Source organism: Bombina bombina, chromosome 9 (genome assembly GCF_027579735.1).
Source record: "Bombina bombina isolate aBomBom1 chromosome 9, aBomBom1.pri, whole genome shotgun sequence".
NCBI lineage: Eukaryota > Metazoa > Chordata > Amphibia > Anura > Bombinatoridae > Bombina > Bombina bombina.
In genome coordinates, this window is record NC_069507.1 from 106,104,726 (window position 1) to 106,124,170 (window position 19,445).

At 42.0% G+C, this 19,445-nt stretch overlaps 1 protein-coding gene across 1 annotated transcript in view; it reads right to left on the reverse strand.

Moving 5' to 3' along the window:
* OSBP (oxysterol binding protein) overlaps window positions 1-19,445 on the reverse strand; it is a 329,199-nt gene that overhangs the window by 97,528 nt on the left and 212,226 nt on the right. The window contains exon 8 of the mRNA XM_053692308.1: window positions 17,249-17,494. Within this exon, the coding sequence (XP_053548283.1) occupies window positions 17,249-17,494 (246 nt within the window). The remainder of the gene's footprint in view (window positions 1-17,248; window positions 17,495-19,445) is intronic.

Genomic DNA, 19,445 nt, shown 5'->3' on the forward strand with positions numbered 1-19,445 from the left:
CGGTGTGTCCGGTCCACGGCGTCATCCTTACTTGTGGGATATTCTCTTCCCCAACAGGAAATGGCAAAGAGCCCAGCAAAGCTGGTCACATGATCCCTCCTAGGCTCCGCCTACCCCAGTCATTCGACCGACGTTAAGGAGGAATATTTGCATAGGAGAAACCATATGATACCGTGGTGACTGTAGTTAAAGAAAATAAATTATCAGACCTGATTAAAAAACCAGGGCGGGCCGTGGACCGGACACACCGTTGGAGAAAGTAATTTATCAGGTAAACATAAATTCTGTTTTCTCCAACATAGGTGTGTCCGGTCCACGGCGTCATCCTTACTTGTGGGAACCAATACCAAAGCTTTAGGACACGGATGAAGGGAGGGAGCAAATCAGGTCACCTAAATGGAAGGCACCACGGCTTGCAAAACCTTTCTCCCAAAAATAGCCTCAGAAGAAGCAAAAGTATCAAACTTGTAAAATTTGGTAAAAGTGTGCAGTGAAGACCAAGTCGCTGCCCTACATATCTGATCAACAGAAGCCTCGTTCTTGAAGGCCCATGTGGAAGCCACAGCCCTAGTGGAAGGAGCTGTGATCCTTTCAGGAGGCTGCCGTCCGGCAGTCTCGTAAGCCAATCTGATGATGCTTTTAATCCAAAAAGAGAGAGAGGTAGAAGTTGCTTCTTGACCTCTCCTTTTACCAGAATAAACAACAAACAAGGAAGATGTTTGTCTAAAATCCTTTGTAGCATCTAAATAGAAATTTAGAGCGCGAACAACATCCAAATTGTGCAACAAACGTTCCTTCTTCGAAACTGGTTTCGGACACAGAGAAGGCACGACTATCTCCTGGTTAATGTTTTTGTTAGAAACAACTTTTGGAAGAAAACCAGGTTAGTACGTAAAACCACCTTATCTGCATGGAACACCAGATAAGGAGGAGAACACTGCAGAGCAGATAACTCAGAAACTCTTCTAGCAGAAGAAATTGCAACCAAAAACAAAACTTTCCAAGATAATAACTCAATATCAACGGAATGTAAGGGTTCAAACGGAACCCCCTGAAGAACTGAAAGAACTAAGTTGAGACTCCAAGGAGGAGTCAAAGGTTTGTAAACAGGCTTGATTCTAACCAGAGCCTGAACAAAGGCTTGAACATCTGGCACAGCTGCCAGCTTTTTGTGAAGTAACACAGACAAGGCAGAAATCTGTCCCATCAAGGAACTTGCAGATAATCCTTTTTCCAATCCTTCTCGAAGGAAGGATAGACTCTTAGGAATCTTAACCTTGTCCCAAGGGAATCCTTTAGATTCACACCAACAGATATATTTTTTCCAAATTATGTGGTAAATTTTTCTAGTTACAGGCTTTCTGGCCTGAACAAGAGTATCAATAACTGAATCTGAGAACCCTCGCTTTGATAAGATCAAGCGTTCAATCTCCAAGCAGTCAGCTGGAGTGGGTCGAACGGACCTTGAACAAGAAGGTCTCGTCTCAAAGGTAGCTTCCATGGTGGAGCCGATGACATATTCACCAGATCTGCATACCAAGTCCTGCGTGGCCACGCAGGAGCTATCAAGATCACCGACGCCCTCTCCTGATTGATCCTGGCTACCAGCCTGGGGATGAGAGGAAACGGCGGGAATACATAGGCTAGTTTGAAGGTCCAAGGTGCTACTAGTGCATCTACTAGAGTCGCCTTGGGATCCCTGGATCTGGACCCGTAGCAAGGAACCTTGAAGTTCTGACGAGAGGCCATCAGATCCATGTCTGGAATGCCCCACAGTTGAGTGATTTGGGCAAAGATATCCGGATGGAGTTCCCACTCCCCCGGATGCAATGTCTGACGACTCAGAAATCCGCTTCCCAATTTTCCACTCCTGGGATGTGGATTGCAGACAGGTGGCAGGAGCGAGTCTCCACCCCTTGAATGATTCTGGTCACTTCTTCCATCGCCAGGGAACTCCTTGTTCCCCCCTGATGGTTGATGTACGCAACAGTCGTCATGTTGTCTGATTGAAACCGTATGAACTTGGCCCTCGCTAGCTGAGGCCAAGCCTTGAGAGCATTGAATATCGCTCTCAGTTCCAGAATATTTATCGGTAGAAGAGATTCTTCCCGAGACCAAAGACCCTGAGCTTTCAGGGATCCCCAGACCGCGCCCCAGCCCATCAGACTGGCGTCGGTCGTGACAATGACCCACTCTGGTCTGCGGGAGGTCACCCCCTGTGACAGGTTGTCCAGGGACAGCCACCAACGGAGTGAGTCTCTGGTCCTCTGATTTACTTGTATCTTCGGAGACAAGTCTGTATAGTCCCCATTCCACTGACTGAGCATACACAGTTGTAATGGTCTTAGATGAATGCGCGCAAAAAGAACTATGTCCATTGCCGCTACCATCAAACCTATCACTTCCATGCACTGCGCTATGGAAGGAAGAGGAACGGAATGAAGTATCCGACAAGAGTTTAGAAGTTTTGTTTTTCTGGTCTCTGTCAGAAAAATCCTCATTTCTAAGGAGTCTATTATTGTTCCCAAGAAGGGAACTCTTGTCGACGGAGATAGAGAACTCTTTTCCACGTTCACTTTCCATCCGTGAGATCTGAGAAAGGCCAGGACTATGTCCGTGTGAGCCTTTGCTTGAGGAAGGGACGACGCTTGAATCAGAATGTCGTCCAAGTAAGGTACTACAGCAATGCCCCTTGGTCTTAGCACCGCCAGAAGGGACCCTAGTACCTTTGAGAAAATCCTTGGAGCAGTGGCTAATCCGAAAGGAAGCGCCACAAACTGGTAATGCTTGTCCAGGAATGCGAACCTTAGGAACCGATGATGTTCCTTGTGGACAGGAATATGTAGATACGCATCCTTTAAATCCACCGTGGTCAAGAATTGACCTTCCTGGATGGAAGGATTGTTCGAATGGTTTCCATTTTGGACGATGGAACCTTGAGAAACTTGTTTAGGATCTTGAGATCTAAGATTGGTCTGAACGTTCCCTCTTTTTTTGGGAACTACGAACAGATTGGAGTAGAACCCCATCCCTCGTTCTCTTAATGGAACAGGATGAATCACTTCCAGAAGATAACCTTGGGAGACTATTTCTAGCGCCCAAGGATCCAGAACATCTCTTGCCCAAGCCTGAGTGAAGAGAGAGAGTCTGCCCCCCACCAAATCCGGTCCCGGATCGGGGGCCCGCATCTCATGCTGTCTTGGGAGCAGTGGCAGGTTTCTTGGCCTGCTTTCCTTTGTTCCAGCCTTGCATAGGTCTCCAGGCTGGATTGGCTTGAGAAGTATTACCTTCCTGCTTAGAGGATGTAGCACTTGGGGCTGGTCCGTTTCTGCGAAAGGGACGAAAATTAGGTTTATTTTTGGCCTTGAAAGACCTATCCTGAGGAAGGGCGTGGCCCTTGCCCCCAGTGATATCAGAGATAATCTCTTTCAAGTCAGGGCCAAACAGTGTTTTCCCCTTGAAAGGAATGTCAAGCAATTTGTTCTTGGAAGACGCATCCGCTGACCAAGATTTTAACCAAAGCGCTCTGCGCGCCACAATAGCAAACCCAGAATTTTTCGCCGCTAACCTAGCCAATTGCAAGGTGGCGTCTAGGGTGAAAGAATTAGCCAATTTAAGAGCACGAATTCTGTCCATAATCTCCTCATAAGAAGAAGAATTACTAATAATCGCCTTTTCTAGCTCATCGAACCAGAAACACGCGGCTGTAGTGACAGGGACAATGCATGCAATTGGTTGTAGAAGGTAACCTTGCTGAACAAACATCTTTTTTAGCAAACCTTCTAATTTTTTATCCATAGGATCTTGGAAAGCACAACTATCTTCTATGGGTATAGTGGCGCGCTTGTTTAGAGTAGAAACCGCCCCCTCGACCTTAGGGACTGTCTGCCATAAGTCCTTTCTGGGGTCGACTATAGGAAACAATTTTTTAAATATGGGGGGAGGTACGAAAGGTATACCGGGCCTGTCCCATTCTTTATTAACAATGTACGCCACACGCTTGGATATAGGAAAAGCTTCGGGGGGCCCCGGGGCCTCTAGGAACTTGTCCATTTTACATAGTGTTTCTGGAATGACCAGATAATCACAATCATCCAAATTGGATAACACCTCCTTAAGCAGAGCGCGGAGATGTTCCAACTTAAATTTAAAAGTAATCACATCAGGTTCAGCTTGTTGAGAAATTTTTCCTGAATCTGAAATTTCTCCCTCAGACAAAACCTCCCTGGCCCCCTCAGACTGGTGTAGGGGCCCTTCAGAAACAATATCATCAGCGTCCTCATGCTCTTCAGTATTTTCGTGACAGAGCAGTCGCGCTTTCGCTGATAAGTGGGCATCTTGGCTAAAATGTTTTTGATAGAATTATCCATTACAGCCGTTAATTGTTGCATAGTAAGGAGTATTGGCGCGCTAGATGTACAAGGGGCCTCCTGTATGGGCAAGACTGGTGTAGACGAAGGAGGGGATGATGCAGTACCATGCTTACTCCCCTCACTTGAGGAATCATCTTGGGCATCATTTTTACTAAATTTTTTATGACATAAATTACATATATTTAAATGAGAAGGAACCTTGGCTTCCCCACAGTCAGAACACAATCTATCTGGTAGTTCAGACATGTTAAACAGGCATAAACTTGATAACAAAGCACAAAAAACGTTTTAAAATAAAACCGTTACTGTCACTTTAAATTTTAAACTGAACACACTTTATTACTGCAATTGCGAAAAAGTATGAAGGAATTGTTCAAAATTCACCAAAATTTCACCACAGTGTCTTAAAGCCTTAAAAGTATTGCACACCAAATTTGGAAGCTTTAACCCTTAAAATAACGGAACCGGAGCCGTTTTTATATTTAACCCCTTTACAGTCCCTGGAATCTGCTTTGCTGAGACCCAACCAAGCCCAAAGGGGAATACGATACCAAATGATGCCTTCAGAAAGACTTTTCTATGTATCAGAGCTCCACACACATGCAGCTGCATGCCATGCTGTTCTCAAAAACAAGTGCGCCATACCGGCGCGAAAATGAGGCTCTGACTATGATTAGGGAAAGCCCCTATAGAATAAAGTGTCTAAAACAGTGCCTGCCGATATTATTTTACAAAAAATACCCAGATTAAATGATTCCTCAAGGCTAAATATGAGTAAATATGATCGATTTAGCCCAGAAAATGTCTACAGTCTCAATAAACCCTTGTGAAGCCCTTATTTACTGTCTGAATAAAAATGGCTTACCGGATCCCATAGGGAAAATGACAGCTTCCAGCATTACATCGTCTTGTTAGAATGTGTCATACCTCAAGCAGCAAAAGACTGCTCACTGTTCCCCCAACTGAAGTTAATTCCTCTCAACAGTCCTGTGTGGAACAGCCATGGATTTTAGTAACGGTTGCTAAAATCATTTTCCTCATACAAACAGAAATCTTCATCTCTTTTCTGTTTCAGAGTAAATAGTACATACCAGCACTATTTTAAAATAACAAACTCTTGATTGAATAATAAAAACTACAGTTAAACACTAAAAAACTCTAAGCCATCTCCGTGGAGATGTTGCCTGTACAACGGCAAAGAGAATGACTGGGGTAGGCGGAGCCTAGGAGGGATCATGTGACCAGCTTTGCTGGGCTCTTTGCCATTTCCTGTTGGGGAAGAGAATATCCCACAAGTAAGGATGACGCCGTGGACCGGACACACCTATGTTGGAGAAATGTTTGTTCAACAAGGTTTTATATTACAGCCTCTTGCATGCATTGCGCCTGTCACTGCTGCAGCGGCATTCTGGTTTGAGTCTCTGGAAGAGGCGATTCGCACAGCACCATTGGATGAATCTCTGAGCAAGATTAGAACCCTTAAGCTGGCTAATGCGTTTGTTTCCGATGCCGTAGTGCATTTAACCAAACTTACGGCTAAAAATTCCGGATTCGCCATACAGGCGCGCAGAGCGCTTTGGCTTAAATCCTGGTCAGCAGATGTAACTTCTAAGTCTAAATTACTAAACATTCCTTTCAAAGGGCAGACCTTATTCGGGCCCGGCTTGAAGGAAATTATTGCTGACATTACTGGAGGTAAGGGCCACACCCTTCCTCAGGACAGGGCCAAATCGAAGGCCAAACAGTCTAATTTTCGTGCCTTTTGTAATTTCAAGGCAGGAGCAGCATCAACTTCCTCCGCTCCAAAACAGGAAGGAACTACTGCTCGTTACAGACAGGGTTGGAAAGGCAACCAGTCATGGAACAAGGGCAAGCAGGCCAGAAAACCTACTTCCGCCCCTAAGACAGCATGAAGTCAGGGCCCCCTTTCCGGAGACGGATCTAGTGGGGGGCAGACTCTCTCTCTTCGCCCAGGCTTGGGCAAGAGATGTACAGGATCCCTGGACGTTGGAGATTATATCTCAGGGATACCTTCTGGATTTCAAAACTTCTCCTCCACAAGGGAGGTTTCATCTGTCAAGGTTATCAACAAACCTAGTAAAGAAAGAGGCATTTCTACAATGTGTACAAGACCTCTTAGTGATGGGAGTGATCCACCCAGTTCCGCGGACGGAACAGGGGCAAGGGTTTTATTCAAATCTGTTTGTGGTTCCCAAGAAAGAGGGAACCTTCAGACCAATCTTAGATTTAAAAATCTTAAACAAATTCCTAAGGGTTCCATCGTTCAAGATGGAAACCATTCGGACCATCCTACCCATGATCCAAGAGGGTCAATACATGACCACAGTGGATTTAAAGGATGCCTACCTTCACATACCGATTCACAAAGATCATTATCGGTACCTAAGGTTTGCCTTTCTAGACAGGCATTACCAGTTTGTAGCGCTTCCCTTCGGGTTGGCTACGGCCCCGAGAATTTTTACAAAGGTTCTGGGCTCTCTTCTGGCGGTACTAAGACCACGAGGCATAGCGGTGGCTCCGTACCTAGACGACATTCTGATACAAGCGTCAAGTTTTCAAAATGCAAAGTCTCATACAGAGATAGTTCTAGCATTTCTGAGGTCGCATGGGTGGAAAGTGAACGTGGAAAAGAGTTCTCCGTTACCACTCACAAGGGTTCCTTTTCTAGGGACTCTTATAGATTCTGTAGAGATGAAGATTTACCTGACGGAGTCCAGGTTATCAAAGCTTCTCAATGCTTGCCGTGTCCTTCATTCCATTCCAAGCCCATCAGTAGCTCAGTGCATGGAAGTAATCAGCTTAATGGTCGCGGCAATGGACATAGTGCCATTTGCGCACCTACATCTCAGACCGCTGCAACTATGCATGCTAAGTCAATGGAACGGGGATTACTCAGATCTGTCCCCTTTGCTAAATCTGGACCAGGAGACCAGAGATTCTCTTCTCTGGTGGTTCTCACGGGTTCATCTGTCCAAAGGAATTACTTTTCGCAGACCAGATTGGACGATTGTAACAACAGATGCCAGCCTACTAGGCTGGGGAGCAGTCTGGAACTCCCTGAAGGCTCAGGGATCGTGGACTCAGGAGGAGAAACTCCTCCCAATAAACATTCTAGAATTAAGAGCAATATTCAATGCTCTTCTAGCTTGGCCTCAGTTGGCAACACTGCGGTTCATCAGATTTCAGTCGGACAACATCACGACTGTGGCTTACATCAATCATCAAGGGGGAACCAGGAGTTCCCTAGCGATGTTGGAAGTCTCGAAGATAATTCGCTGGGCAGAGTCTCACTCTTGCCACCTGTCAGCGATCTACATCCCAGGCGTGGAGAACTGGGAGGCGGATTTTTTAAGTCGCCAGACTTTTCATCGGGGGGAGTGGGAACTTCACCCGGAGGTATTTGCCCAACTGATTCATCGTTGGGGCAAACCGGATCTGGATCTCATGGCATCTCGCCAGAACGCCAAGCTTCCTTGTTACGGATCCAGGTCCAGGGACCCGGGAGCGGTGCTGGTAGATGCACTAGCAGCCCCTTGGGTTTTCAACATAGCTTATGTGTTTCCACCTTTTCCGTTGCTACCTCGACTGATTGCCAGGATCAAACAGGAGAGAGCATCGGTGATTCTGATAGCGCCTGCGTGGCCACGCAGGACCTGGTATGCAGACCTAGTGGACATGTCGTCCTGTCCACCATGGTCTCTACCCCTGAGGCAGGACCTTCTAATTCAGGGTCCTTTCAACCATCCAAATCTAATTTCTCTGAGGCTGACTGCTTGGAAATTGAACGCTTGATTCTATCAAAGCGTGGGTTTTCGGATTCGGTTATTGATACATTAATACAGGCTCGGAAACCTGTTACCAGAAAAATTTACCACAAGATATGGCGTAAATATTTATATTGGTGTGAATCCAAGAGTTACTCATGGAGTAAGGTTAGGATTCCTAGGATATTGTCTTTTCTACAAGAGGGTTTAGAAAAGGGCTTATCAGCTAGTTCACTAAAGGAACAGATTTCTGCTCTGTCTATTCTTTTACACAAGCGTCTGGCAGAGAATCCAGACGTCCAGGCTTTTTGTCAGGCTTTGGCTAGGATTAAGCCTGTATTTAAAGCTGTTGCTCCTCCGTGGAGCTTAAACTTGGTTCTTAAAGTTCTTCAGGGTGTTCCGTTTGAACCCCTTCATTCCATTGATATTAAGCTTTTATCTTGGAAAGTTCTGTTTTTGATGGCTATTTCCTCGGCTCGAAGAGTCTCTGAGTTATCTGCCTTACATTGTGATTCTCCTTATCTGATCTTTCATTCAGACAAGCTAGTTCTGTGTACTAAACCTGGGTTTTTACCTAAGGTTGTTTCTAACAAGAATATCAATCAAGAGATTGTTGTTCCATCCTTATGTCCTAATCCTTCTTCAAAGAAGGAACGTCTTTTGCATAATCTAGACGTGGTCCGTGCTCTGAAGTTCTACTTACAGGCAACTAAAGATTTTCGACAAACTTCTTCTCTGTTTGTCGTTTACTCTGGACAGAGGAGAGGTCAAAAGGCTTCGGCTACCTCTCTCTCTTTTTGGCTTCGTAGCATTATACGCTTAGCCTATGAGACTGCTGGACAGCAGCCTCCTGAAAGAATTACAGCTCATTCCACTAGAGCTGTGGCTTCCACCTGGGCCTTTAAGAATGAGGCCTCTGTTGAACAGATTTGCAAGGCTGCAACTTGGTCTTCACTTCATACTTTTTCCAAATTTTACAAATTTGACACTTTTGCTTCTTCGGAGGCTGTTTTTGGGAGAAAGGTTCTACAGGCAGTGGTTCCTTCTGTTTAATGTTCCTGCCTTGTCCCTCCCATCATCCGTGTACTTTAGCTTTGGTATTGGTATCCCATAAGTAATGGATGACCCGTGGACTGAACACACTTAACAAGAGAAAACATAATTTATGCTTACCTGATAAATTTATTTCTCTTGTAGTGTGTTCAGTCCACGACCCGCCCTGTCTTTTTTGAGGCAGGTTCTAAATTTTAAATTATAACTCCAGTCACCACTGCACCCTATAGTTTCTCCTTTCTCGTTTGGTTCTCGGTCGAATGACTGGATATGACATGTGAGGGGAGGAGCTATATAGCAGCTCTGCTTGGGTGATCCTCTTGCAACTTCCTGTTGGGAAGGAGAATATATCCCATAAGTAATGGATGACCCGTGGACTGAACACACTACAAGAGAAATAAATTTATCAGGTAAGCATAAATTATGTTTTTTTTTAGACCTGTTGTGTTACTAGTGCTAAAATTACAAGCTCTGTGTGTTTAAGGCATTTACTGAAGCTGAGCATAAACACCTTTCTCAGAATGAGCCACACCTGAACAACGGTCAAGAAGTAACGTGTGGAAGCATTTCTTTACAGGGGGTGGTTGAAACATGGAAGAGTTCCAACAGAAGTTAGTAAAACAAATACTGAAAGTGAATTTAAAGAGACATGAAATCCATTTTTTTCCCTTTTATGATTTAGATTTTAAATTTTAAACAACTTTCACATGTATTTCTATCGTCTATTTTGTTTTGTTTCTCTTTGTATCCTTTGTTGAAAAGCATATCTAGATAGGCCCAGGACCTGCTGATTGGTGACTGCACATGTATGCCTCATGTTATTGGCTTACCGGTGTGCATTGCTGTTTCTTCAACAAAAGACACTAAGTTGTTTAAAATCATATTCTCTTTCTTAATCATGAAAGAAGAAAAAACATAATTTATGTAAGAACTTACCTGATAAATTCATTTCTTTCATATTAGCAAGAGTCCATGAGCTAGTGACGTATGGGATATACATTCCTACCAGGAGGGGCAAAGTTTCCCAAACCTTAAAATGCCTATAAATACACCCCTCACCACACCCACAATTCAGTTTAACGAATAGCCAAGAAGTGGGGTGATAAGAAAAAAGTGCGAAAGCATATAAAATAAGGAATTGGAATAATTGTGCTTTATACAAAAAAATCATAACCACTACAAAAAAAGGGCGGGCCTCATGGACTCTTGCTAATATGAAAGAAATGAATTTATCAGGTAAGTTCTTACATAAATTATGTTTTCTTTCATGTAATTAGCAAGAGTCCATGAGCTAGTGACGTATGGGATAATGACTACCCAAGATGTGGATCTTTCCACACAAGAGTCACTAGAGAGGGAGGGATAAAATAAAGACAGCCAATTCCTGCTGAAAATAATCCACACCCAGAATAAAATTTTAATGAAGAAACATAAGCAGAAGATTCAGACTGAAACCACTGCCTGAAGTACGTTTCTACCAAAAACTGCTTCAGAAGAAGAAAACACATCAAAATGGTAGAATTTAGTAAAAGTATGCAAAGAGGACCAAGTTGCTGTTTTGCAAATCTGATCAACCGAAGCTTCATTCCTAAACGCCCAGGAAGTAGAAACTGACCTAGTAGAATGAGCTGTAATCCTTTGAGGCGGAGTGTTACCCGACTCAACATAGGCATGATGAAATAAAGATTTCAACCAAGATGCCAAAGAAATGGCAGAAGCTTTCTGGTCTTTTCTAGAACCGGAAAAGATGACAAATAGACTAGAAGTCTTTCGGAAAGACTTAGTAGCTTCAACATAATAATACAAAGCTCTAACAGCATCCAAAAAATGCAATGATTTCTCCTTAGAATTCATAGGATTAGGACATAATGAAGGAACCACAATTTCTCTACTAATGTTGTTAGAATTCACAACCTTAGGTAAAAAATTCAAAAGAAGTTCGCAGCACCGCCTTATCCTGATGCAAAATCAGAAAAGGAGACTCACAAAAAAGAGTAGATAATTCAGAGATTCTTCTGGCAGAAGAGATGGCCAAAAGAAACAAAACTTTCCAAGAAAGTAATATAACGACCAAAAATGCATGGGTTCAAAAGGAGAAGCTTGAAGAGCCCCCAGAACCAAATTCAAACTCCAAAGAGGAGAAATTGACTTAATGACAGGTTTTATACAAACCAAAGCTTGTACAAAACAATGAATATCAGGAAGATTAGCAATCCTTCTATGAAAAAGAACAGAAAGAGCAGAGATTTGTCTTTCAAGAAACTTGCGGACAAACCTTTATCTAAACCATCCTGAAGAAATATAAGTCTTCCAGACTCTATAATATATCTCTCTAGATACAGATTTACAAGCCTGTCACATAGTATCAATCACAGAGTCAGAGAAACCTCTTTGACCAAGAATCAAGCGTTCAAACTCCACACCTTAAAATTAAGGTTTTGAGATCCTGATGGAAAAAAGAACCTTGAGACAGAAAGACTGATCTTAACGGAAGAGTCCACAGCTGGCAAGAGGCCATCCGGACAAGATCCGCATACCAAAACCTGTGAGGCCATGCTGGAGCTACCAGCAGGACAAACGAGCATTCCTTTAGAATATTAAGAATACCCTTGGAAGAAGAACTAGAGGCGGAAAGATATAGGCAGGATGACACTTGTAAGGAAGAGATAATGCATCCACTGCCTCCGCCCGAGGATCCCTGGATCCGGACAGATACCAGGGAAGTTTCTTGTTTAGATGAGAAACCATCAGATCTATTTCTGAGAGTTCCCACATTTGAACAATCTGAGGAAATACCTCTGGGTGAAGACCATTCGCCCAGGTGCAACGTTTGGCGACTGAGATAATCCGCTTTCCAATTGTCCATACCTGGGATATGAACCGCAGAGATTAGACAGGAGCTGGATTCCGCCCAAACCAAAATTCGAGATACTTCTTTCATAGCCAGAGGACTGTGAGTCCCTCCTTGATGATTGAGGTATGCCACAGTTGTGACATTGTCTTATCTGAAAACAAATGAACAACTCTCTCTTCAGAAGAGGCCAAGACTGAAGAGCTCTGAAATTGCACGGAGTTCCAAATATAGATCGGAAATCTCACCTCCTGAGATTCCCAAACCCCTTGTGCCGTCAGATACCCCCACACAGCTCCCCAACCTGTAAGACTTGCATCTGTTGAGATTATAGTCCAGGTCGGAAGAACAAAGAAGCCCCCTGAACTAAACGATGGTGATCTGCTCACCATGTCAGAGAGTGTCGTATAATCGGTTTAAAGATATTAATTGAGATATCTTTGAGTAATCCCTGCACCATTGGTTCAGCATACAGAGCTGAAGAGGTCGCATGTGAAAACGAGCAAAGGAGATCGCATTTGATGCGGCAGTCCTAAGACCTAAAATTTCCATGCATAAGGCTACCAAAGGGAATGATTGTGACTGAAGGTTTTGACAAGCTGATATCAATGTTAAACTTCTCTTGTCTGACAAGGACAGAGTCATAGACACTGAATCTATTCTAGAAACCTAAAAAGGTTACACTTGTCTGAGGAATCAATGAACTGATTGGTAAATTGATCCTCCAACCATGAACTTGAAGAAACAACACAAGTCGATTCGTATGAGATTCTTCGAAAATGAGAAGACTGAGCAAGTACCCAGATATTGTCCAATAAGGAAATACCAAAAAACCCTGTTCTCTGATTACAGAAAGAAGGGCACCGAGAACCTTTGAAAGAAATTCTTGGAACTGAGGCTAGGCCAAACGGTAGAGCCACAAAACTGGTAATGCTTGTCTAAAAAGAGAATCTCAGACACAAAAAGTGATCTGGATGAATCGGAATATGTAGATACACATCCTGTAAATCTATTGTAGACATATAATGCCCTTGCTAAACAAAAGGCAGGACAGTCCTACAGTAACCATCTTGAATGTTGGTATCCTTACATAACGATTCAATATTGATAGATCCGAAACTGGTCTGAAGGAATTGACCTTCTTTAGTACAATGAAGAGATAAAATAAAACCCCAGCCCCTGTTCCAGAACTGGAACTGGCATAATTACTCCAGCCAACTCTAAATCTGAAACATATTTCAGAAATGCTGAGCCTTTGCTGTGTTAACTGGGACACGGGAAAGAAAAAAATCTCTTAGCAGGAGGCCTTAACTGAAGCCAATTCTGTACCTTTCTGAAACAATGTTCTGAAACCAGAAATTGAGAACGGAATTGATCAAAATTTCTTTGAAGAAAACGTAATCTGCCTCATACCAGCTGAGCTGGAATAAGGTCTGCACCTTCATGGGTACTTAGGAGCTGGCTATAGGTTTTCTAAAAGGCTTGGATATATTCCAAACTGGAAATAGTTTCCAAACTGATACCGCTCCTGAGAATGAAGGATCAGGCTTTTGTTCCTTATTGTGAGGAAAGGAACGAAATGATCATTAGACCTAAATTTACCTTAGATTTTTTATCCTTTGGTAAAAAAGTTCCCTTCCTTCCAGAAACAGTTGAAATAATAATTTATTACCCTGAAAAGAAAGGGAAAGCAAAGTTGACTTAGAAGACATATCAGTATTCCAAGTTTAATCCATAAAGCTGTTCTAGCTAAAATAGCTAGAGACATATACCTGACATCAACTCTAATGATATCAAAAGTTGGTATCACCAATAAAAATATTAGCATGTTATAGAATAATAATAATGCTATAAAATTATGATCTGTTACTTGTTGCGCTAAAGCTTCTAACCAAAAAGTTGAAGCTGCAGCAACATCCGCTAAAAATATAGCAAGTCTAAGAAGATTACCTGAACATAAGTAAGCTTTTCTTAGAAAGGATTCAATTTTTCCTATCTAAAGGATCCCTAAATGAATTACTATCTGCCGTAGGAATAGTAGCACATTTAGCAGGAGTAGAGACAGCCCCATAACCTTAGGGATTTTGTCCCAAAAAAACTCTAATCTGTCAGATGGCACAGGATATAATTGCTTAAACGTTTAGAAGGAGTAAAAGAATTACCCAAATTATTCCATTCCCTGGAAATTACTTCAGAAATAGCATCAGGGAGATTAAACACTTCTGGAATAACTACAGGAGATTTAAAAACCTTATTTAAACGTTTAGATTTAGAATCAAGAGGACCAGAATCCTCTATTTCTAATGCAATTAATAATTCTTTAAATAAAGAACGAATAAATTCCATCTTGAACAAATACAAAGATTTATCAGCATCAACCTCTGAGACAGAAACCTCTGAACCAGAAGAACCATTATCAGTATCAGAATGATGATGTTCATTTAAAAATTCATCTGAAAAAAGAGAAGTTTTAAAAGACTTTTATGTAAACTAGAAGGAGAAATAACAGACATAGCCTTCTTAATGGATTTAAAAAATAAAATCTCTTATGTTTATCAGGAACACTCTGAAAATTAGATGTTGACGGAACAGCAACAGGTAATGTAACAGTACTAAAGGAAATTTTATCTGCATTAATAAGTTTGTCATGACATGCAATACAAACAACAGCTGGAGAAACAGATACCAAAAATTATAGCAGATACACTTAGCTTGGTAGCTCCAGTAGTAGACAGCGATTTTCCTGTAGTATCTTCTGACTCAGATGCAACGTGAGACATCTTGCAATATGTAAGAGAAAAAACAACATATAAAGCAAAATTGATCAAATTCCTTAAATGACAGTTTCAGGAATGGGAAAAAATGCCAAAGAACAAGCTTCTAGCAACCAGAAGCACTGAAAAAATAAGACTTAAATAATGTGGAGACAAAAGCGACGCCCTTATTTTTTAGCGCCAAATAAGACGCCCACATTATTTGGCGCCTAAATGCTTTTGGCGGCAAAAATGACGCCACATCCGGAACGCCGACATTTTTGGCGCAAAATAACGTCAAAAAATAACGTCAAAAAATGACGCAACTTCCGGCGACACGTATGACGCCGGAAACGGAAAATAATTTTTGCGCCAAAAAAGTCCGCGCCAAGAATGACGCAATAAAATGAAGCATTTTCAGCCCCCGCGAGCCTAACAGCCCACAGGAAAAACAGAGTCAAATTTTTGAAGGTAAGAAAAAAATGATTAATTCAAATGCATTATCCCAAATATGAAACTGACTGTCTGAAAATAAGGAAAGTTGAACATTCTGAGTCAAGGCAAATAAATGTTTGAATACATATATTTAGAACTTTATAAACAAAGTGCCCAACCATAGCTTAGAGTGTCACAGAAAATAAGATTTACTTACCCCAGGACACTCATCTACATGTTTGTAGAAAGCCAAACCAGTACTGAAACGAGAATCAGCAGAGGTAATGGTATATATAAGAGTATATCGTCGATCTGAAAACGGAGGTAAGAGATGAATCTCTACGACCGATAACAGAGAACCTATGAAATAGACCCCGTAGAAGGAGATCACTGCATTCAAATAGGCAATACTCTCCTCACATCCCTCTGACATTCACTGCACGCTGAGAGGAAAACCGGGCTCCAACTTGCTGCGGAGCGCATATCAACGTAGAATCTAGCACAAACTTACTTCACCACCTCCATCGGAGGCAAAGTTTGTAAAACTGAATTGTGGGTGTGGTGAGGGGTGTATTTATAGGCATTTTAAGGTTTGGGAAACTTTGCCCCTCCTGGTAGGAATGTATATCCCATACGTCACTAGCTCATGGACTCTTGCTAATTACATGAAAGAAAAAATTGGTTTTCACGTTCCTTTAATAATTTCTGACTCATGCATAAGTGTCTCCTAAGAATTAATTAAAGGGACATGAAACCCAAATTTTTTCTTTTATGATTTAGAAAGAGCAGGCAATTTTAAACAACTTTCTAATTTACTTCTATTATCTAATTTGCTTTATTCTCTTGATATACTGTGCTGAAAAGCATATCTAGATATGCTCAGTAGCTGCTGATTGGTTGCTGTACATAGATGCCTCATATGATTGGCTCACCCACGTGCATTGCTATTTCTTCAACAAAGGATATCTAAATAATGAAGCAAACTAGATAATCGAAGTAAATTGGAATGTTGTTTAAAATTGTATTCTCTACTTGAATCATGAAAGAGAATTGTTGGGTTTAGTGTCCCTTTAAGCTTTCACTTTAGAACAGGGATGTGAAACCTTGGCCCTCCTGATGTTTCAGGACTACATTACCCATGATGCTTAGGCACTCTGAAGTCCAGTTGAGCATCATGCGAAATGTTGTTCTAAAACAACTGGAGGGCCAAGGTTCCCCATCCCTGCTTTAGAAGGAAATACAGACAGACTCAATGAGACTTCTGGTTCTCTAAGCAATCAGAATCTTTGTTGCTACACATTAAGTAATAATTCAAAACTTCAGAGAAGATTTTCTTATTTTAAAAGGACACAAAGGGTGTGTGCATTTGTATGGTTAATGCCATTTATTTCAGTTCACCATTACTATAACAGCTAGTTATTGCATTATTGCGTCTGCCTAAGCACCATTAAATACAGAAGAATTGCATGACTGACAATGCAATTGAGCTTACTCGGAATTTCAAATAAGCAGCTGATTTTTTTTCTAACAAATGTATTTCTTGCCTGTATCATGTGACAGCCAATCACAAGCTAGTATACATATACACAGTGAACTTGAGCACATGCTCAGTAGGAGCTTGTGCCTCAGAAAGTCTGCATATAAAAACACTGTGCAAATTTTAATAATACAAGTACATTGGAAAGGGTCTAAAAACTGCTTGCTCTATCTGAATCATGAAAGTTACATTTTGACTTAGTGTCCCTTTAAAGGGACATTTAACTTGTCTTATTATAGGTAAGAAGCTTATTCTACAAATCTACCAAGTATAGAACTCTACTAGAGTGGTGGAAACATATACTTCATCTTAACAATATTGATAAATTAAAGAACTTGTATACCCATTCCATGCAAAAAAACACAAGAAAACAAAATTCCACTTTATTCTTCCAGCAATTGCTCCTCTTAAAACCACCCTCTATCACAACCCCAGTATACAGTCCTGCCTCCAAAACAAACCTGCTCACAAAGTGATCGATAACCACTCTCTTCCATTCTGTCCAACTCAAATGTTTCTCCCAAAAGAGGGTTGAAGGGTTTGCTGGTGCGGAAGACTGTGGTGGAGTAAGACGAGACAGTGAAGGCAGCCACTAGACAAAGCTGCTCAAGGGCATTCTCACACTGAGCACCCCGATCCAGCAGGGTGTGATACTCTAGATCTTCTGTCAGACGTTGGAGCATGGAAAGTGGCTCATTAAAATTCACCTTGTAGGGAGAAGAAAAAAAACCACAGTATTAGAATAGAACAATAGATACAGAGAATTAGAAGATAAAAAAAATAATATTAAAAACCAAGAAAAAGGTGTAAGGTAATACAGAAGAATGTGGTCACAAACCAGACTTGATTGTTGACTAACATTTTTATTCACGTTCTGGTTGAAAGTACATAAAATTAATCTTAAGGAATGAGCTGCAGTTTATTTCCTTGGTTAGATTTCTTTCTGGGGCCAAGATAAGGACCAGCTAAACTGGCACACCTAATAAAACATTCAATAAAATGAGAACACCAAAGCAAAAGGGGTACATAAAATAGAGGAGCCAACAACGTGTTCAAAATAAGTGTCATTACTTAACATAATACAGTACGGGGCCAACCAAAATTGAGTAATTGCAGAAAAGGCACAAACACTTTAAAGGGACTGAATTGGAGACCTTTTAAGTTAACTCCATAGAGAGGAACCACCCTGTAACTCAAGCCACGGACAACATCCAATTCAGAGCCCTGGGAGGATACATCGGAGATAGCCATCAAAGCATCAGAAGTCGCAGGGACCACATGGGTTTCTGTCCTGCTGCGTTTGCCTTGTAACACTGGCAACTTAGATAAAACTTCTGTAAGGGTGGATGACATAACTGCAGCCATATCCTCCAGAGTGAATGAAGTGGACGCAGCTGAAGAACACAGCGTTGCTTGGGCGGGCGTTAAAGGTTGTGACGCTTGGGGAGAAAGATGCGGCATACCCTGAGTCTCATCAGGCTGAGAAACATCCTTAAATGTACTTGCATTAAAGAAAATTAGTTCTTTAAACTGTAAAGCCCTCTCAGTACATGAGGGACAAAAAGTGATAGGGGGTTCCACATTGGCATCTAAACACATAGAACATGTACTTTCCTGAAGATCAGTCATGATAAACAAACCAGAAATAGCAATATTGGTCGTTTTAATGTGAATAAAAGCAACACCTTTAGTAATTTTGTTGAAAAAAACGATGTACTGTGCCTTTAAAAAAACAGAATTTATGTTTACCTGATAAATTTCTTTCTCCAACGGTGTGTCCGGTCCACGGCTTCAGCCTTACTTGTGGGATATTCTCTTCCCCTACAGGAAATGGCAAAGGGAGCACACAGCAAGAGCTGTCCATATAGCCCCCCCTCTGGTTCCGCCCCCCAGTCATTCGACCGACGGTTAGGAGAAAAAGGAGAAACTATAGGGTGCCGTGGTGACTGCAGTGTATAAAGAAAGAAATTTTTCAAACCTGATTAAAAACCAGGGCGGGCCGTGGACCGGACACACGTTGGAGAAAGAAATTTATCAGGTAAACATAAATTCTGTTTTCTCCAACATTGGTGTGTCCGGTCCACTGCTTCATCCTTACTTGTGGGAACCAATACCAAAGCTTTAGGACACGGATGAAGGGAGGGAGCAAATCAGGTTACCTAAACGGAAGGCACCACGGCTTGCAAAACCTCTCCCCCAAAAACAGCCTCCGAAGAAGCATAAGTATCGAATTTGTAAAATTTGGCAAAAGTATGCAGAGAAGACCAAGTCACTGCCTTACAGATCTGATCAACAGAAGCCTCGTTCTTGAAGGCCCATGTGGAAGCCACAGCTCTAGTAGAATGAGCTGTAATTCGTTCAGGAGGCTGCCGTCCGGCAGTCTCATAAGCCAATGGGATGATGCTTTTCAGCCAAAAAGAAAGAGAGGTAGCAGTAGCTTTCTGCCCTCTCCTCTTACCAGAATACACGACAAACAAGGATGAAGTTTGTCTGAAATCCTTTGCTGCTTCTAAATAGAATTTCAAAGCACGGACCACATCTAGGTTGTGTAACAAACGTTCCTTCTTCGAAACTGGATTCGGACACAGAGAAGGAACAACAATTTCCTGGTTAATATTCCTGTTGGAAACGACCTTTGGAAGAAAACCAGGCTTGGTG